The 22202-nt window shown below is 37.8% G+C and overlaps 1 protein-coding gene across 1 annotated transcript; it reads left to right on the forward strand.

Annotated features, from left to right (window-relative positions):
• The first annotated feature begins 1422 nt into the window (after window positions 1-1422).
• On the forward strand, window positions 1423-21905 carry LOC126076733 (transmembrane protease serine 11B-like). The gene is given in 11 exon segments (XM_049885295.1): window positions 1423-1438; window positions 1967-2008; window positions 2684-2803; window positions 2883-2978; window positions 4449-4574; window positions 14126-14164; window positions 15591-15647; window positions 15650-15767; window positions 17202-17465; window positions 20547-20688; window positions 21744-21905. Coding segments are annotated over 11 exon segments (1182 nt in total).
• The last annotated feature ends 297 nt before the right edge of the window (window positions 21906-22202 follow it).

Consider the following 22202-nt stretch of genomic DNA (forward strand, 5'->3'; position numbering starts at 1 on the left):
TCTTCAGTTCTTTCAGCTTGAGGAATACTGAGTGTGTTCTTCTCTTTTGGTTTTCTATCTCCAGGCCTTTGCACATGTCTTCATAATATTTTACTTTGTCTTCTCAAGCTGCCATTTGAAACCTTCCTTTCAGTTCTTTTACTTCATTTTTTCCTTTTGCGTTAGCTAGTCCATGTTCAAGAGCAAGTTTCAGAGTGTCTTCTAACATCCATTTAGGTCTTCTCTTTCTTTTCTGTCTTCTTAACGACATCTCACTTTCTTCATGTATGATGTCCTTGATGTCATTCACAACTCATCTGGTCTTCATTCATTAATGTTCGATGGCTCAAATCTATTCTTGAGAAGGTTTCTAAATTCAGGTGGGATATACTCAAGGTCATACTTTGGCTGTCTTGGACTTGTTCTAATTTTCTTCAGTTTTAACTTGAATTTGCATGTGTGTAATTGATGGTCTGATCTGCAGTCGGCCCCTGGCTTTGTTCTGACTGCTGATATTGAGCTTTTCTGTTGTCTCTTTCCACAGATGTAGTCAATTTGATTCCTGTGTATTCCACCTGGCAAGGTCCACGTGAATAGTTGCCGTTTATGTTGGTAAAAAATGGTATTTGTAATGAAGAAGTTGTTGATCTCACAAAATTCAATCATGCGATCTCCAGCATCATTTCTATCACAAGGCCATATTTTCCAACTACTGATTCTTCTCTGTTTCCTGCTTTTGCATTCCAATCACCAGTAATTATCAGTGCATCCTGATTGCATGTTCGATCAATTTATGACTGCGGATGTTGGTAAAAATCTACAATTTCTTCATCTTTGGCCTTAGTGGTTAGTGCATAAATTTAAATAATAGTCCTATTAACTGGTATTCCTTGTATGTGTATGGATATTATCCTATCACTGACAGCATTGTAGTTCAGGATAAATCTTGAAATATTCTTTTTGGTCGTGAATGCAATGCCATTCCTCTTCAAATTGTCATTCCCAGCATAATAGACCATATGATTGTCTGATTCAAAATGACTAATACCAGTCCATTTCAGCTCTCTAATGCCTAGGATATCCACACTTACGAGTTCCATTTCATTATTGACAATTTCCAATTTCCTGGATTCACACATCATACATTCCATGTTCTGATTATTAATGAATGTTTGCAGCTGTATCTTCTCATTTTGAGTCGTGCCACATCAGCAAATGAAGGTCCTGAAAGCTTGACTCCATTCATATTGTTCAGGTTGACTCTGCTTTGAGGAGGCAGCTCTTTTGAGTGCCTTCCAACCTGAGGAGCTCATCGTCCGACACTATATCAGACAGTGTTCTGCTACTATTCATGAGGTTTTCATAGGCTAATTCTTTCAGAAGTAGACCGCCAGGTCCTTTTTCCTAGTCTTAGTCTGGAAGCTCAGTTGAAACCTATCCGCCATGGGCGGCCCTGCTGGTATATGAATACTGGTGGCATAGCTTGCGGCTTCACAACAATACACAAGCCCCCACAGTACAACAAACTGACAGATGCATGGGGAACATAAATAATATGGTCATAGTACAAAGACACAATCATACCAATACAATGTTTGGTAACCTGTTTTAGATTAAAAAAAAAAATCAATTTCTCCTCAGCAATATGAGAGCAAGAACCATGTCTATTATGTTCACTACTATACCTCCAGCAGCTAATGCAGTATCTGGCACGTAGTAGGTGCTCAAATATGACTTGTTAAATGAATGAACTTTAGATTCTATCCTCTTCAAGGTATTTGAGTCTTCTAGGCTTTAAAATAATGCAAGGAGCTAATACAAAAATTAAGTCATCTTATATGAGTTGAAGAAGAGTTATTTAGGTTTAGACTGTCACCTGATTTGAGTCTTTTCTTCCCTTCCTAGACCCAGCATATCTTCTGGGAGAAGATATTTGCCAGTATGGATGGTGGGACTCCAAGACTGTCATCACTCCAAGCATAATGAGAGCCACCATTCATTGGTCTCTTTATTCATTTCCTTGCAGTTGGTCAATATTAACTATATTTCCATTTCACTTTTACAACTGATTTTCTGTTTAGTTTTAAAAATTGACAAGAACCAACACCAATATGAAATTTTTGCATGGAAAGTTTTCTTATTTACTTACTATTTTATTTCAGTAGAATACTTTTGTATTTACTTGGTACAGAAGTTTATGAGTTTTTAAACCAGATGCCTCCTTGATCCACTTGATAAGCTATATCACCAACTGTGAGGGAAAAGGGTGAGACTTAAGTGCTGAACACTTTGATGCTTACAATGTTTCCTATATCAGCATTACTTTTTTAGAAAGGTAAACTGGGCTAACCACTAATCTAGAAAAGTTTAGATTACACACAAAAATTAGATTTCATCTGTATTGCATACTTAGGTTGATTTTTAGCAGCTATCTGGATTACTGTTTTGAGAAGGACTCTGAGAGTATGCTGGACTTTTCAGGACACTGACGTGAAGAGAATGAGCAGGAGGGCTGCTTGAATGCTGGGTGGTTGCCATTTATGGCATATGTGGGTATTCATTACCCTTCATTTCCCAAACCCCTTTTTGTTCCTCCTTCTTTATTTCTAAAGCTGGGTTGAGTTTTAGTTTTGAGGCAGAGCTATGAATGGACTTGAGCCCACTTCCTATTTCAAAACTCTTTGAGTATTTCTTTATTTCACAGGAAAGATTTACTATTACCAAGGCAATTTTCATATTTTTGGAGTTATATACAATGCCAGGTGTGAAAATGCAGCTTCACAAGTGGGCACCCCTTTGAGCAAAGATATGGTGACTCAGGTAAGTTAGAGCCTTTCTTATTAATTTCATTACAAATTTGATTGAATTTGACATAGTGATTCAATTTTTTAATTTCTTGGCAGATGCATTTCAAAATTCTAGTATATACAAAGAATATATCGACTCTCATGTCATCAAATTTCTATCAGCTCAAACTCCTTCAAGACCTTATGGAAAGGGTTTTAAATAACAACATCAAAAAAGACAAGCACAGACATAAAAGAAGGTAAAAAGAAAGGAAGGAAGGAAGGTTACGCTCTCCATAAACGAAAGCATCACTCTATTTAGCAAACTTCTGTTCAGATTAAGAACTGTTATGTAGAAATCTGTAATCTACTCTGCAAGTGCAGAAGAATTGTAACATTAACAGTGGTGGCTAGTCCTAACTGGCTTCTATGATTAAAGGATAATTATTACTCAGTGGAAAACAAGGAGTCCAACCTGATTGTTTTGCCATCTATATACTACCACCTCTCCTCCTTCCCATATTCATCTGGCCATCCAAAACTAAAAACCAAACCCAGTGCTGTTGAGTTGATTCTGACTCATAGTGACCCTATAGGACAGAGTAGAACTGCCCAATAGAGTTTCCAAGGAGCACCTGGTAGATTCGAACTGCCAACCCTTTGGTTAGCAGCTGTAGCACTTAACCACTACGCCACCAGGGTTTCCTCATCTGGCCATATCTTCCCTAAAATAATTCTCTCTTGGTCTCTTTAGTCTATCCCTACAATGGTTGTGAAGCAAAGTGAATCTTTGAAGACCACATTTATCTTTGAAGAGTGGCCGGGAATGATAGGGTGGCAGGAGGGGAGAAGGTTGCCATGGAGCATAAAGTGAATGATAAAGAGAGAAAGTATGTATAATTTGGTAATTGCTGGCATCTATTTTAGGGAGGTCTGAATTCCCTAAAAAACAAATGAACAAACGAACAAAAAAGTCCAATCAAGCAACCAACCTGCCTACCTTCAGAAAAACAGAAACCTTCAAAGTACTTTCAATTCATCGTAATCATTTGAAAATAGAGTTATGAGTTAAAAAAAAAAAACTTATTATGTGTTAATGTAATGTATTAATATACAGTTTGGTTTGGAAGTCTTCCAAAATGAATTAACCTGTTTTTCTTATTCATGAAAAGAATATACTGACCATGTAGACAGCTGAGATTGTCTTCATGCTTTAGAGTTATCTTTCTGAGCTTTCTCATTATGTTTATCGAGGGCAGACTGAGCATGTACAAGAATCATAGGAAGAACCTCATTTCTGGCTCCTGAATACATGCTGGAAATTGTCTCTTGAATGTTTCCCTGCTTTAGCTTCTTACTCATTTCCTTCTCCAAAAGTAAGATAGAGGAGACACTGGTTTTTACTCACACCAATCTTTTTTTGACCAATAATAACTTTCTCATCTACGTTTGAAGAATTTTGATTTCTCCTTCCATGAACAACACCTCTGAATAAAATTAGGAGATTTTTAGAGATTCTTGTACTTTATAAACAATATCTATGTACGGTCTGTAATATATAGGGAGAGAAAGTAAGGTTGAGGATTCAGTACATTCACAAAACATGTACAGAATAAGGAAGCAGCTCACTAGAATATTTGATTTTCTAGTCCTTGTATCAGTCGTTTGAATGTCCAGTTACAGCTTATAATAAGTTCCCTCCAGCAAAGAGGGATAACATCAGGACCAAAATTGAAGCTGTCTTACATCAAAAGCTGAAAGACAATGTGGCATCCTGGAATGCAGTTCCTAAAGCCATTATACTTACGGGTATTTTGCTTATTTCCATAATTTTCTATTTATTAAGTTTTTGGGCTATTAAAAAAAGTACTCAAAAAAATGAATCAAGAGTTCATTTTGATGAACTTTTACTAAACAATAGGAAATTGTTTAGTAAAAGTATGTTTTCCAAACTCTGGCACTCTGAGCAGTGACTGGGTAGTGCAAGGGGTAATATCATAGAATCTTTGAAGATTGATAGGAATGGGGCTTAAACGCAGCATGCAGATGAAGTTAGAGAGATTGGCTGCTACATACAGAAAAGGAGGTGAAGTGTCCTAGTTAAAGCATCTTTCCTCTCTATGCCCTGCTTTTGTTGGGCTCTCATGACAGGAAACAGATGTAGGGTTTTCTTGGATATTGAGTATGGAGATTGCAAGGGTAATAGTGAAGGTAGAGATGGGGAGGTTTCATTCTTTTTTTTTTTTTACATAATTTTTATTGTGCTTTAAGTGAAAGTTTACAAATCAAGTCAGCCTCTCACACAAAAACCCATATACACCTGGCTACACACTCCCAATTACTGTCTCCCTAATGAGACAGCCGCTCTCTCCCACCACTCTCTCTTTTCGTGTCCTTTTGCCAGCTTCTAACCCCCTTCACCCTCTCATCCCCCCTCCAGGCAGGAGATGCCAACATAGTCTCAAGTGTCCACCTAAACCAAGAAGCTCACTCCTCATCAGCATCCCTCTCCAACACATTGTCCAGTCCAATCCATGTCTGAAGAGTTGGCTTCAGGAATGGTTCCTGTCCTGGGCCAACAGAAGGTCTGGGGGTCATGACCACTGGGGTCCTTCCAGTCTCAGTCAGACCATTAAGTCTAATCTTATGAGAATTTGGGGTCTGCATCCCACTGCTCTCCTGCTCCCTCAGGGGTTCTCTATTGTGTTCCCTGTCAGGGCAGTCATCGGTTGTAGCCAGGCAACATCTAGTTCTTCTGGTCTCAGGATGATGTAGTCTCTGGTTCATGTGGCCTTTACTGTCTCTTGAGCTCATAATCACCTTGTGTCCTTGGTGTTCTTCATTCTCCTTTGATCCAGGTGGGTTGAGACCAATTGACGCATCGTAGATGGCTGTTTGCTAGCTTTTAAGACTCCAGACACCACTCTTCAAAGTGGGATGCAGAATGTTTTCGTAATAGATTTTATTATGCCAATTGCCTTAGATGTCCCCTGAAACCGTGGTCCCCAGACCCCTACCCCTGCTACATTGGCCTTTGAAGCATTCAGTTTATTCAGGAAACTTCTCTGCTTTTGGTTTAGTCCAATTGTCCTGACATCCCCTGTATTGTGTTCTGTCTTTCCCTTCACCTAAGGTAGTTCTTATCTACTATCTAATTTTTTTTAATTAGTGACTACCCCTCTCCCACCCTCCCCCTCCCCCAACTCGTAACCACAAAAGAATGTTTCTTCTCAGTTTAAAGTATTTCTCAAGTTCTTATAATAGTGGTCTTATACAATATTTGTCCTTTTGCAACTAATTTCACTCAGCATAACGCCTTCCAGATTCCTCCATGTTATGAAATGTTTCACAGATTCCTCACTGTTCTTTATCGATGCATAGTATTCCATTGTGTGAATATACCGTAATTTATTTATCCATTGATCCGTTGATGGGTACCTTGGTTGCCTCCATGTTTTTGCTATTGGAAACAGTGCTGCAATAAACATGGGTGTGCATATATCTGTTGGTGTAAAGGCTCTTATTTCTCTAGGATATATTCCGAGAAGTGGGATTGCTGGATTGTATTGTAGTTCTATTTCTAGCTTTTTAAGGAAGCGCTAAACTGATTTCCAAAGTGGTTGTACCATTGGACATTCCCATCAGCAGTGTAGAAATGTTCCAATCTCTCCACGGCCTCTCCAACATTATTTTGTTTTTTGGATTAATGCCAGCCTTGTTGGAGTGAGATGAAATCTCGTCGTAGTTTTGATTTGCATTTCTCTAATGGCTAATGATCGTGACCATTTCCTCATATATCTGGTTAGCTACCTGAATGTCTTCTTCAGTGAAGTGTCTATTCATATCTTTTGCCCATTTTTTAATTGGGTTATTTGTCTTTTTGTAGTTGAGTTTTTGCAGTATCATGTAGATTTTAGAGAACAAACGCTGATCGGAAATGTCACAGCTAAAAACTTTTTCTGAGTCTGTAGGTAGTCTTTTACTCTTTTGGTGAAGTCTTTGGATGAGCATAAGTGTTTGATTTTTAGGAGCTCCCAGTTATCTAGTTTTTCTTCTACATTCTTTGTAATATTTTCTTTACTGTTTATGCCATGTATTTTTAGCACTCCTAATGTTGTCCCTATTTTTTCTTCCATGATCTTTATCGTTTTAGATTTTATATTTAAGTCTTTGATCCATTTTGAGTTCGTTTTTGTGCATGCAGTGAGATATCGGTCTTGTTTCATCTTTTTGCAGATGGATATCCAGTTATGCCAGCACCATTTGTTAAAAAGGCTGTCTTTTCCCCCATTTAACTGTTTTGGGGTCTTTGTCAAATATCAACTGCTCATATGTGGATGGATTTATGTCTGGATTCTCAATTCTGTTCCATTGGTCCATGTATCTGTTGTTGTACCAGGACCAGGCTGTTTTGACTACTCTGGCGGTATAAAAAAAAAAAAAGATAGTAGGTCCTAAAATCAGGTAAAGTAAGGCCTCCCACTTTGTTCTTCTTTTTTAGTAATGCCTTATTTATCCGGGGCCTCTTTCCCCTTCTATAAGAAGTTTGTGATTTGTTTCTCCATCTCATTAAAGAATGTCCTTGGGATTTGGATCAGAATTGCATTAAATGTATAGATCGCTTTTGGCAGCATAGACATTTTTGTAATGTTAAGTCTTCCTATCCACAAGCAAGGTATGTTCTTCCACTTATGTAAGTCTCTTTCGGTTTCTTGCGGAAGTGTACTGTAGTTTTCTTTGTATAAGCCTTTTACATCTCTGGTAAGATTTATCACTAAGTATCTTCCTTTTTTTTTAATTTTATTTATCTTATTATTTTATTTATCTTCCTGGGGGCTACTGTAAATGGCATTGGTTTGGTGATTTCCTCTTCGATGTTCTTTTTGTTGATGTAGAGGAATCCAACTGATTCCTGTATGTTTATCTTCTATCCCTATACTCTGCTGAAATCTTCTATTAGTTTCAGTAGTTTTCTGGAGGATTCCTTACGGTTTTCTGTGTATAAGATCATGTCTTCTGCAAATAAAGATACTTCTACTTCTTCCTTGCCAGTCTGGATGTCCTTTATTTCTTTATCGAGCCTAATTGCCCTGGCTAGGACTTCCAGCACAATGTTGAATAAGAGTGGTGATAAGGGCCATCCTTGTCTGGTTCCCGATCTCCATGGGAATGTTTTCAGGCTCTCTCCATTTAGGGTGATGTTGGCTGCTGGCTTTGTATAAATGCCTGTTATTATGTTGAGAAGTTTTCCTTCTATTCCTATTTTGCTGAGAGTTTTTATCATGAATGAGTGTTCAACTTTGTCAAATGCCTTTTCTGCATCAATTGATAAAATCATGTGATTCTTGTCTTTTGTTTTATTTATCTGGTGGATTACATTAATTGTTTTTCTAATGTTGAACCATCCCTGTATACCTGGTATGAATCCCACTTGGTCATGGTGAATTATTTTTTTGATATGTTGTTGAATTCTATTGGCTAGAATTTTGTTGAGGATTTTTGCATCTACATTCATGAGGGATACAGGCCTGTAATTTTCTTTTTTTGTGGTGTCTTTACCTCGTTTTGGTATCAGGAATATGGAGGCTTCATAGAATGAGTTTGGTAGTATTCCATCCTTTTCTATGCTCTGAAATACCTTTAGTAGTAGTGGTGTTAACTCTTCTCTGAAAGTTTGGTAGAACTCTGTAGTGAAGCCGTCAGGACCAGGGTTTTATTTGTTGGGAGTTTTTTGACTACCTTTTCAATCTCTTCTTATGTTATGAGTCTATTTAGTTGTTCCACCTCTGTTTGTGTTAGTTTAGGTAGGTAGTGTGTTTCTAGGAATTCATCCATTTCTTCTAGGTTTTCAAATTTGTTTGAGTATAGTTTTTCATAGTAATCTGATATGATTCTTTTAATTTCACTTGGGTCTGTTGTAATATTGCCCATCTCATTTCTTATTCGGGTTATTTGCTTCCTCTCTTGTTTTTCTTTTGTCAGTTTGGCCAATGGTTTATCAATTTTGTTAAGTTTTTTTAAAAAAAACAGCTTTTGGTCTTGTTAATTCTTTCAATTGTTTTCTGTTTTCTATTTCATTTAGTTCACCTCTAATTTTTATTATTTGTTTTCTTCTGGTGCCTGAGGGTTTCTTTTGTTGCTGTCTTTTTATTTGTTCAAGATGTAGGGATAGTTCTTTGATTTTGGCCCTTTCTTCTTTTTGGATGTGTGCATTTATTGATATAAATTGGCCTCTGAGCACCGCTTTTGCTGTGTCCCAAAGGTTCTGATAGGAAGTGTTTTCATTCTCATTGGATTCTCTGAATTTCCTTATTCCATCCTTAATGTCTTCTATAATCCAGTCTTTTCTGAGCAGGGTATTGTTCAGTTTCCAAGTGTTTGATGTCTTTTCCCTGCTTTTTCTGTTATTGATTTCCACTTTTATGGTCTTATGGCCAGAGAAGATGCTTTGTAATATTTCAATGTTTTGGATTCTGCTAAGGCTTGCTTTATGACCTAATATGTGGTCTATTCTAGAGAATGTTCCATGTGCACTACAAAAGAAAGTCTAGTTGGTTGCTGTTGGGTGGAGTGTTCTGTATATGTCTACAAGGTCAAGTTGGTTGATTGTGGCATTTAGATCTTCCATGTCTTTATTGAGCTTCTTTCTGGATGTCCTGTCCTTCACCAAATGTGGTGTGCTAAAGTCCCCTACTATTATTGTGGAGCTGTCTATCTCACTTTTCAATGCTGACAGAGTTTGTTTTATGTATCTTGCAGCCCTGTCATTGGGTGCATAAATATTTAATACGGTTATATCTTCTTGGTGTATTGTCCCTTTAATCAGTATGTAGTGTCCTTCTTTATCCTTTCTGATGGATTTAACTTTAAAGTCTATTTTGTCAGAAATTAATATTGCTACTCCTGCTCTTTTTTGATTGCTGTTTGCTTGATATATTTTTTTCCATCCTTTGGGATTGATTTTGTTTGTGTCTCTAAGTCTAAGGTGTGTCTCTTGTAGGCAGCATATAGACGGATCTTGTTTTTTAATCCATTCTGCCACTCTCTGTCTCTTTATTGGTGCATTTAGTTCAGTTACATTCAGGGTAATTATGGATAGGTATGAATTTAGTGCTATCATTTTGATGCCTTTTTTTGTGAGTTGACAGCTTCTTTTTCCCACTTGATTTTATGTGCTCAGTAGATTTTCTTTGTGTATTGTCCTTTCCCCATATTTGTTGTTGTTGATTTTGTTTCTGCTGAGTCTGTATTTTTCCCTTGTAATTTTATTTTGATGAATAGGATAGTTTGTCTCCTTTGTGGTTACCTTATTATTTACCCCTATTTATCTAAATTTATAACTAATTTTTATTTCTTTGTATCGCCGTATCTTCCTCTCCATATGCAAGGTGTATGATTATATTTCTTAGTCCCTCTTTATTATTTTAATGTTGTCTTCTTTTATATAATATCACCATTACCCTGTGATGAGCTTTTTTTTTTTTTTAATCTTGCTTTTTTTTTTTTTGGATTTCCCTGCCTGGGTTGACTTCTGCTTGCTCTACCCAGTGTTCTAGTCTTGGGTCAATACCTGATATTATTGATTTTCTAACCAAAGAACTTCTTTTAGTATTTCTTGTAGTTTTGGTTTGATTTATATGAATTCCCTCAACTTGTGTTTATCTGGAAACATCTTAATTTCACCTTCATATTTAAGAGACAGTTTTGATTGGTATATGATTCTTGGCAGACAATTTTTTTTTTCCCCTCAATCTTTTAAATATGTCTTCCCATTGCTTTCTTGCCTGCACGGTTTTTGCTGAGTAGTCCGAGCTTATTCTTATCGGCTCTCCCTTGTAGGTGACTTTTCTTTTATCCCTCGCTGCTCTAATAATTGTCTCTTTATCTTTGGTTTTGGAGAGCTTGATTATAATAAGTCTTGGTGGCTTTCTTTTCAGATCTACCTTATATGGAGTTTGATGGGCATCTTGGATAGATATCTTCTCATCTTTCACAATATCAGGGAAGTTTTCTGCCAACAAATCCTCAACAATTTCTTCTGTATTTTCTGTTATCCCTCCCTGTTCTGGTACTCCAATCATTCGTAGGTTATTTCTCTTGATAGAGTCCCACATGATTCTTAAGGTTTCTTCATTTTTTTAAATTCTTTTATCTGATTTTTCTTCAAATATATTAGTGCCAAGTGATTTATCTTCGAGTTCAGAAATTCTAGCTTCTACTTGCTCAATTCTGCTCCTCTGACTTTCTATTGTTATCTAATTCTGTAATTTTATTGTTAATCTTCTGAATTTCTGATTGCTGTCTGTCTATGAATTTTTCCAGCTTATTAAACTTTTCATTACATTTCTGAATAATCTTTCTGATTTCTTCAGTTGCTTTATCTGTGTGTTCTCTGGCTTGTTCTGCGTATTGCTTCTTTTCCTTCCTGATGTCTTGAAGGGTTCTGTATATTAAACTTCTGTATACTGCATGTGGTAATTCCAGGAATGCACTTTCATCTAAAAGATCCCTGGATTCTCTGTTTTGAGAGCCTGTTGAGGTGATCATGGCCTGTTTCTTTATGTGACTTGATATTGACTGTTGTCTCTGAGCCATCTATAAGTTATTGTATTAGTTTATGCTTGCTTACTGTGTCATAGCTGCTTGCTTTGTTTTGTTTTGGTATACCCCTATGGGTTGCTTGAGTGAGCTAGCTTGATTATTTTTGCCTTTGGAGCTGTGGTGTCCTGTCCCCAGCTAACTAGAGCTGTTATCAGGTATATCAGTCTAGGAGTCCATTCAATTTTCTTGTATGAATTCAGCTCAGGTTTCCAGATAGCTCATCATCAAGTGTGTGGTACAGGCTCTGTTGTACAGTGTTAGAGGGGCAGGGGTGATTGGCATATATACTTGTATCTGATTGCAGCGGGGATCACACTCTGAAGAAGCCAGGGAGCTGAGAACTGACCCCCAAGTGTCTCTGAGGAAAACACATCTCTGTTCCCTAGAGCGTGCTGCTGGGTGGGCTCTGCATAGGGACCATGGGCACCCAAAGTTTTTGTTGTAAGGACTGGGAGTACCATTTATCCCTGGACCCCTGTCGTGGGCGGCTGGGTGACCCAAGTGGAGCCACCAGTCCTTAGGTCCCTGTTGTGGGTAGGTGAGGACCTTGTTTAACAGGCAAAGCAATGTCAAACATCAAACACCCACCTCTCCACCACACTGCGGAAATGGTTGGAGTTTGCCAACAAGGGCCTATTTTCCCAAAATAGGCCCACATAGGTCCATGCAGAAGGGAAGGGTGCTCAAGGTCCACAGACAGTTTATGCCTGGACAGGAGCCACTTCTGTCCTGAGCTCCCCCACTTAATGGAGCTAGCAAATTATCTTTTCCCTCCAGTTGGAAATTTTTTCCTTCCCCAAGGCTGGGAGGACAGCTCCTGTTGCTCACCAGGGTCTATTTCAGGCCTAGGGATTCAGCTGCTGAAGCTGGTTTGGGGGTGGTGGGGGGACGCATGGTAAAATATACCCAAGTACTTAGCTTTGGCCGAGAGCACGCTGTTCTCCTCAGGTTCTGGAGATGTGAGTGGTCTGTGTGGCTGGCTGTTTCTTCCTGAGGAAACTGTGGCCCTACGCTAGTACTAGCCCACCGCCACTGCCGCTCTGGGAATGATGCCTGAGGGCTCCCCGTGATTCAGGTCCGGTAACTTCTCTCTGCTTCTGAACAGTCTCTTCCTTCCCTGCCCCTCAGTTTGTTGCCTAAGCTTGCCTTTGATGTTCAGGGCTCCCAGCTTGTCACAAATATACTCATTTCACTTGTTTTTTTTGATCTTTTTTGTGAAGAGTGCTTGATGGAAGCGTCTGTCTATTCCACCATCTTGGCTCCGCCTCCTTCATTGATTCTTATGGAAGAATGGAAGTAATACTGCTTTTAAGAAAAAGACAATGTCTGGAATAATTCTGTAAGAGCAAGAAAAGAAAATGATAGGATTTTGCCCCATACAAGGAAGTGAAGTTTGTAGAGATCTAGAAGATCTCACAAAAGTGTTAAAACCCTTATTTTTATTATTAAAGTGCTTGGTAGGTGATAATCATGTGGTTCTCAGCCCAGTTTTGTGGTTCTTCCAGCCCATCAATTGATCCTAGGCTGCTGAAGGCTAGAACTGCTGACAGGTGCCAGTTACAGCTCCTTTGTCTCAGAATACAGAACCTATCACCAATAGGTCACTCACAAGGAGTGAATTTTTTCATTTTGATCAAGGACTCAGTAGATGGATATTGATCAAAAGGCAAACATGTGGAATAGAATTTCAAATTCATATGGAATCAAGACTTATTGGACCCATTGAGACTGGAAAAGCCCCTGAATCTATTGCCCTGAGATAATCTTTAAACCTTGAACTGAAACTATACACTGAAGTCATCTTTAAATCAAATAACAGTTTAGCTCAACTGGTAAAAAATGATTACCTTGAGCATGGCACTTTTTTAAGGAATTATCTATATAAAATCAAATTATTAATAGTAACTACAAATTATGGATGAGAAGTTTAGAAGGCAGTGAGTCTAAGTTAATGAGGTTGAAATAATTTGTGTAGAGACATTGACAATAATGACACAACATGAAGAATGTAACCAATATCACAGAATTTTGCATCTGGAAAATGTTGAATGAGTCTATGTTTTGCTGTGTATATATTTTTGCCAAAAAAAGAAGTGAGTTTTCAGTAGAGCTCCTCAAGGGAACAATATTTCTTTGTGGGTAGCTCTTTGGAAAGGGGAATGCATAGGTTATTGTCCATCTATCACTCAGAGAGTGTAGTCAGCATTTCCTAGGGCTCCTTCCTTCATTTCTTTCCTCTTCCACTTCTCTCTCTCCTATCAATAGAAAAAAGATTTAAATTTAAGTTAAATTCTCAAAATTTTGCAATTCATTCTTAGTAAGAAAACTGCTCTAAAAAGCAGAATGGGTCCAGCGAAAAATAATTTGAATTTTGATTATTTTTCCTAAAATATAGATAGTTCTGAATATTCCAGAGTAATGGGAATTACTGTAGGGAAAGAAATCCAAAGATAATGTCCAACCCCACTTATAGTCAGAGTGTTCACTTCTTACCTCACTGAGTATTTTACTACAAATATCATAATACTGAGAGCTTTGCTCTTTTACTTCCTTTTTATTTTCCCTGTACTTCTTGGTAGAGATGTGGAAAGATGGCCAAAAGAAGAGAAGTAGAACGAGAGGGCCTCAATACATGAACTTGTGTTAATAGTCGAATGTTGAATGTAATTGGTTGGGAAACTAAGCATTTATGCCCTTAGTTTGAAGTCAATTGCTTGGTTGATAATTTATCAATTTTATGTTTTAATTTTTTATTTCAGCAATCAGCAAAGCTAATGCTGAAAAGTTTGCCAACAACTGTAGGTTAAGAATTATGAATTTTTTCATAATTTAACACATTTTATTATGAATTTAACACATTCACCAGCATTTCTCTATCACTTTCTTAAAAAAGATCTTGAAGAAATCATCCATGGTACTTTTACGAAAATTACTGGGTATATCAGATATCTAACTGGAATTTCTTTTGAAAAACAGTGGCCTATGAATTTTAACATTAATAAGGAAAGGCTTAAAGGAAAAAGGGACAAGTTAGAATAAGAGGAAAATAAAAAAAAACTAAGCTATATCAAACACATCTTGCAAGGTAAAAACAACACTGCACTTTTTTAAAAAAAATTTTATTGTGTTTTAAGTGAAAGTTTACAAATCAAGTCAGTCTCTCACATAAAAACTTATATACACCTTGCTATTACTCCCAATTGCTCTCCCCCTAATTAGACAGCCTGCTTCCTCCCTCCACTCTCTCTTTTCGTGTCCATTTTGCCAGCTTCTAACCCCCTCTAACCCCCTCTACCTTCTCATCTCCCCTCTAAGCAGGAGATGTCAACATAGTCTCAAGTGTCCACCTGATCCCAGAAGCTCACTCCTCACCAGCATCCCTCTCTAACCCATTGTCCAGTCCAATCCCTGTCTGAAGAGTTGGCTTCGGGAATGGTTCCTGTCCTGGGGCAACAGAAGGTCTGGGGGCCATGACCACCGGGGTCCTCCTAGTTTCAGTCAGACCATTGAGTCTGGTCTTTTTACAAGAATTTGGGGTCTGCGTCCTACAACACTGTACTTTTTAGGTAAATCTTTTTAGAATATCATGTTGCCCACAAAATGCCACAATCCGTGCATTCCTTTATTCAACGAACATCTATTTTCCATATGTGGTGCCTTACAGACAGTACTGCATATACTATACTAGATGTAAACATTAATGAAGCAGCCTCCACCTTCAGGAATTCTGCAATCTACTTGGGGAGATGAGAGTTATAGACAAATAGATACAATAAAAGGCAATAGATGAAAAATACTTGAGACTGGAAAGAAGTGTAAGTAGGCATCTCTAGAACCAAGATGAAATGGAATACCATTGTAAGAGTACATCCCAGAAAGGAAACAGCATCACTTAGGAGGTACAGGACAATCATTGAAGGGTTTCAAGCAATGTTTTATAAGGTTTCTAAGTGGTGCAAATGGTTTGTGCTCAATTATTAACCTAAAGGTTTACAGTTTGAGCCCACTCCACGGTACCTTGGACGACAATCCTAGCAATCTGCTTCCATTAAGATTACAGCCTTGAAAACCCTATGGAGCAGCTCTACTCTGCAACACATGTGGTTACCATGAGTCAGAATAGACTCGATGGCTAATAACAAGAAGAAATAATATTTTAAGATATGTTGCTTAAAAAGCATTATCAAAGATACTTGCTGTGATGTCAATAAATCCTTTCCTCAGGTTGTGGAAGACAACTGACCAACAGTATCAGAGCAGAAAACTGAATTGTGAATGGAAAAAAAGCTTGGCAGGGGCATGGCCATGGCAGGCCAGCCTGCAATGGAAAGGTAAAAAACACTGTGTAGCCTCTCTGGTCAGCAGCAAGTGGCTATTATCTGCAGCTCACTGCTTTGCAAAGTTAAGTTTGGAAGTCTAACTAACGTGTAGGAGTCTTGGTGCTGGTCTGTTTTGAGTGGTCTGGGTTGTCGACAGCACTGGGTTACTGGGTGGGGTTGTTAAACCTAAATGTGAGAAGGTTCCCCCTAACCATATGAAATTTACAATTACCTGCATAATTGAAGGCCAGTGAAGGTATTTAAATTTGGGAACAAAGGGGAAAATGAATGGAAGCAATTACATTTTCCAAATAGCTACCTTGGACTGATATTAAGTGCTTTATTTACATCACTTCATGTAATTATAACAATAATTCTGTATCTAAGGTATAATTTGCCATATTTAAAGGTGGGGGAAACTGGGGCTCAGAAAGAGAAGTAACTTGGCCAGTATCACACAGATCTTAAGTGACAGAAATTAAATGTGAACTCAAGTATGTTTGGTTTCAATAATTAGGTTCTAATTTACCTGGCCTTCCATGAGTTTACGATCTAGCAGAAGAAATTTCAATGTCGTAAATTAAAATGATAAGACAGCATAGTGTAGTAAATGTCATATATATGACACAGATAGTTAAGTGCTAGGGAAATTTGAGGAAGCAAGAGTGCATATTCAATCAAGGTGTGAAGAGGTAAGATTTGATCTGGACTCTAAAGATATAAGATTGCTTGATAGAGTAGAGCAAGGGAAAGAAAAATATTCATTCAAATATGTGGAGATGGAACAACATAAATTATATTCTGTGAATGGTAAACAAAAAGAACAATTTGAAGTAGAGTAGAATTTGTAAGAAGATACAGTAGAAAATAGTTAGAAAATATTAAGATGGTGGACAACTCTAAAAGACAAGATAGAAGTCGGTGACGCTCAAAGAGTAAAACACGAACTACGGACCACCTGAGGGAGTTCTTGTTAACGGTGTAGATCTTTCTGCCTCATGCTAGACCTTTTAAATAAACCTCTGGAGGGGGAGCCTGAGTTGATTCTAAGGAAATAAAGTTTAAGTAGCACTGATGTTCAGGGTGGGGAGATACCGAAGCCTTTAGAATGGGAGACTGATTAAAGAGAGGCACAGTTAAATGAAGGTCTTAAAATCTAAAACAATAACAACAACAAAAAGTCAGCACCTGACATTTTGAGGGAGAGGTGACAGTAGTTAAACAAGATGGGAGGTGCTAAATTGATAAAAAGTGGACAGAAATCTAAGTAGAAGCCAAGGTGCAAAGGCCTCAGTGACTCTAATTGGGAAGCTCTACAGAGGGCTGACAATTCTAATTGTCCTTAGCACTATTTTTATGTGACTGCAAAATTTATAACATCCCCATGTCACGTATGTTTTTTTAATTAAGAGTTTAAGTGCTTTACAGTACGATGTTGTTTGAGAACCTCATGCCCTAAAGTTATGAAATGACTAACTAAGAACACAGAGTATTCTAATTAAATTGCATCCTCTAGGAAAAATAATTCAGAACACTGGACTGTTAACTTTGGAAGTATGGTAAATAAACGATATGTGACACAGAAAGTCCAAAACATAATTTTTCATGAAAATTACAGCAATCCTGAGCTTCACAATGATATTGCTCTCATGCAGCTTGTGGAAGAATTTGTTTTCACAAAGTACGTTGGTAGAATTTGCCTCCCTGAAGCCAAAATGAAGCTCAAAGAAAATGAAAGTATTGTCGTTACACGATGGGAAATGCTTTATATGAATGGTAAGTTTTTCTGTAAAAATGTAATAGCTTCATGGGAATAATTATTTAAACAATCAGTGAATCACTCCCTCATGCAACTAATTAACCAATAAGTATACTGAAAATAAAACCACTAGTGTCAAGTGACAGGACCAAAAACATGGCATTGTCTTCAGTTTCTAAAATATCTGTGGGAATGGAGGTTGGAAAACTGGAATTATGTGTGAGGCAACCAGCACAAAAAACATATGAAAGACACTATTCTTGCTTGGGTCTGGCCACTCTTTTTGTGACAAAAGAAACTGCTTTATTTTCATAAATGTTGTTTGTCCTGACAGACGAGGAAAAGATCCTCATAAAAAATATCTTTTATTAGTATGTGTATTTGCAGATGACATGATCTTATACACAGAAAACCTTAAGGAATCCTCCAGAAAACTATTGAAACTAATAGAAGAGTTCAGCAGAGTATCGGGATACAAGATAAACATACAAAAATCAGTTGGATTCCTCTACACCAACAAAAAGAACATCGAAGAGGAAATCATCAAATCGATGCCATTTACAGTAGCCCCCAAGAAGATAAAATACTTAGGAATAAATCTTACCAGAGATGTAAAAGACTTATACAAAGAAAACTACAGCATACTTCTGTAAGAAACTAAAAGAGACTTAAATAAGTGGAAAAACATACCTTGCTCATGGATAGAAAGACTTAACATTATAAAAATGTCTATTCTACCAAGGGAATCTATACATTTAATGCAATTCTGATCCAAATCCCAAGGACATTCTTTAATGAGATGGAGAAACAAATCACCAACTTCATATGGAAGGGAAAGAAGCCCTGGATAAATAAGGCATTACTGAAAAAGAAGAACAAAGTGGGAGGCCTTACTTTACCTGATTTTAGAACCTATTATACCGCCAGAGTAGTCAAAACAGCCTGGTCCTGGTACAACAACAGATACATGGACCAATGGAACAGAATTGAGAATCCAGACATAAATCCATCCACATATGAGCAGTTGATATTTGACAAAGACCCCAAAACAGTTAAATGGGGGAAAAGACAGTCTTTTTATCAAATGGTGCTGGCATAACTGGATATCCATCTGCAAAAAGATGAAACAAGACCGATATCTCACTGCATGCACAAAAACGAACTCAAAATGGATCAAAGACTTAAATATAAAATCTAAAATGATAAAGATCATGGAAGAAAAAATAGGGACAACGTTAGGAGCCCTAATACATGGCATAAACAGTACAGAAAACATTATTAAGAATGCAGAAGAAAAACTAGATAACTGGGAGCTCCTAAAAATCAAACACCTATGCTCATCCAAAGACTTCACCAAAAGAGTAAAAAGACTACCTAAAGACCGGGAAGAAGTTTTTAGCTGCGACATTTCCAATCAGTATCTGATCTCTAAAATCTACATGATACTGCAAAAACTCAACTACAAAAAGACAAATAACCCTATTAAAAAATGGGCAAAAGATATGAATAGATACTTCACTAAAGAAGACATTCAGGTAGCTAGCAGATACATGGGGAAATGTTCACCATCATTAGCCATTAGAGAAATACAGGTCAAAACTACAATGAGATTTTTAATCCAAAAAACACAAAATAATAAATGTTGGAGAGGCTGTGGAGAGATTGGAACACTTCTACACTGCTGGTGGGAATGTCCAATGGTACAACCACTTTGGAAATCAATTTGGTGCTTCCTTAAAAAGCTAGAAATAGAACTACAATACAATCCAGCAATCCCACTTCTCGGAATATATCCAAGAGAAATTAAAGCCTTTACACGAATAGATATATGCACACCCTCATTTATTGCAGCACTGTTTACAATAGCAAAAAGGTGGAAGCAACCAAGGTGCCCATCAACGGATGAATGGATAAATAAATTATGGTATATTCACACAATGGAATACTACGCATCGATAAGAACAGTGAGGAATCTGTGAAACATTTCATAACATGGAGGAACCTGGAAGGCATTATGCTGAGTGAAATTAGTCAGTTGCAAAAGGGCAAATATTATATAAGACCACTATTATAAGAACTTGAGAAATAGTTTAAACTGAGAAGAAAACATTCTTTTGTGGTTACGAGAGGAGGGAGGGTGGAACGGTGGGAAAGAGGTATTCACTAATTAGTTGGTAGATAAGAACTACTTTAGGTGAAGGGAAAGACAACACACAATACAGGGGACGTCAGGACAATTGGACTAAACCAAAAGCAAAGAAGTTTCCTGAATAAACTGAATGCTTCGAAGGCCAGTGTAGCAGGGGTAGGGGTCTGGGGACCATGGTTTCAGGGGACATCTAAGGCGATTGGCATAATAAAATCTACTAAGAAAACATTCTGCATCCCACTTTGAAGAGTGGCGTCTGGGGCCTGAAAGGCTAGCAAGCAGCCATCTAAGATGCATCAATTGGTCTCAACCCACCTGGATCAAAGGAGAATGAAGAACACCAAGGACACAAGGTAATCACGAGCCCAAGAGACAGAAAGAGCCACATGAACCAGAGATTACATCATCCTGAGACCAGGCTACAACCGATGGATGACTGCCCTGACAGGGAACACAACAGAGAACTCCTGAAGGAGCAGGAAAGCAGTGGGATTCAGACCCCAAATTCTCATAAAAAGACCAGACTCAATGGTCTGACTGAGACTGGAAGGACCCCAGTGGTCATGGCCCCCAGACCTTCTCTTGGCCCAGGACAGGAACCATTCCTGAAGCCAACTCTTTGGACATGGATTGGACTGGACAATGGGTTAGAGAGGGGTGCTGGTGAGGAGTGAGCTTCTTGGATCAGGTGGACACTTGAGACTATGTTGGCATCTCCTGCCTGGAGGGGAGATGAGAGGGTAGAGGGGGTTAGAAGCTGGCGAAATGGACACGAAAAGAGAGAGTGGTGGGAGAGAGCAGGCTGTCTCATTAGGGGGATAATAACTGGGAGTATGTAAGCAAGGTGTATATAAGGTTTTATGTGAGAGACTGACTTGATTTGTAAACTTTCACTTAAAGCACTTAAAGCACAATAATAATTATTAAAAAAAAAATCTTTTATTGCCTGTAAGTCCCCTTCCAATGATACTTCAACAAGCCCTTGTGAAGCTTATTGTCAATAAAAATTGCAATGCTCCATATATACTTTCTGGCAGGGTGACTGATATAATGCTATGTGCTGGATTTATGTTAGGAGAAACCGATTCCTGTCAGGTATGTTTAGATACGTTATTTTCTCATTTTCTCCAAAAGTACTTAGATAAATGGAGATTTCTATCAACAGAAAATATTTTTCGTGTTATTGATTTCCACATAGCAGCTTCATATTTCAATCTACTTAAATATTTATTAAGCCGTTTATGTTCTAGGCAGGAGCCTAGATGCTGGGGGTGCAGTGGTGAACACGTTCCCTGACCTCATGGAGTTTTCCGTCTAGGAACCCATACAAAGAATAATACTTAGGGAGTTTATAAAATAAATATGGCCTTGTTTTATGGTAACCTGCACATTTAAAGTGCTGCTCCCTCTTTATTCTGAGTTGCAGCAGGGGATTTACCATGTGCTCATGTCACCCGTTCCTCAAGACTTCTTCATGAAAACATAAGCTCAGTGCAACGTACACAACGGCTTAATAACCTCCTGCATATTCAAGGCTAAATTCATTATGAAATCAACTTCTGGTCTGAACAATCCAACATCTGGCAGCTCTGGAGACCAGGGAATAGTGATAACTCCAGAGGTGAGGCAAAGGGAAATTCTTTGACATGATAAAAAACATTTTTCTGTTCTTTTTTTTAATGTAATTTTATTTTGTTATTGTTGAGAATACACACAAAACAAACCAGTTCAACAGTTTCTACATGTACCATTTAGTGATACTGATTACTCCATTTGAATTGTGTAACCATTCTCATCCTCCTTCTCTGAGTTATTCCTCTCCCATTAACACAAATCCATTGTCCCCCAAGGTTCCTTTGTAATCCTTTGAGTTGCTGTTGTCAATTTGATCCCATGGAGATCATTCTTAAAAGAGCATAATGCTCAAGGCAGACATTTTTTGCTGGTCAAGTTAAACTATTGTTTAGCTTTAAGGAGACTTCAGGGAGTATTTTTGGTTTAAGGCTTAAAGATTATGCCAGGGCAATGGTTTCAGGGGTTCATCCAAACTTCATGGCTTCAGGAAGTCTACAGTCCGTGAGAATTTGAAATTCAGTTCTGCGTTTTCCCACTTCTGATCAGGATTCTTCTATGGACAGTTCTTATTCTAGCATTATTCTGGTAGACCACTAGCTTACCCTGACTCTAGAGATATCTGGCAGCTTGTTGGAATAGTAAGCTGGAGCAAAGGATGCGGCAAAAAGAATAAACCAGGGGTATATACGTGAATGACTTCTTTTCATAATTGGATTGCCTCTGAGACTGGAATCTGAAGGAAATTTCGTTGTTGTTGACGAAATTATCTGTTGCTTCAAGATTTTATTCTTTTTGTCCTTAGAAAACCAATCATTTTTTATATATCAATGTATAAAGGTCTTTACCAATATTCTATCTAAAATATAGGAGGCAAGAAGAAAACCAAACAAAAGAAAATTAGGCTACAATATTATTTTTTATTAATAGGCCAGTTCTGATGTATCTCGCCATTATATTTAGAATTGATCTTAATTTGTTTTTCAGAATTAAAAAAAAATCTATTTCTGCTAGGATGAGAACATATATGCTAGATC

The sequence above is a fragment of the Elephas maximus genome, chromosome 5 (genome assembly GCF_024166365.1).
Source record: "Elephas maximus indicus isolate mEleMax1 chromosome 5, mEleMax1 primary haplotype, whole genome shotgun sequence".
Classification (NCBI taxonomy): Eukaryota; Metazoa; Chordata; class Mammalia; order Proboscidea; family Elephantidae; genus Elephas; species Elephas maximus.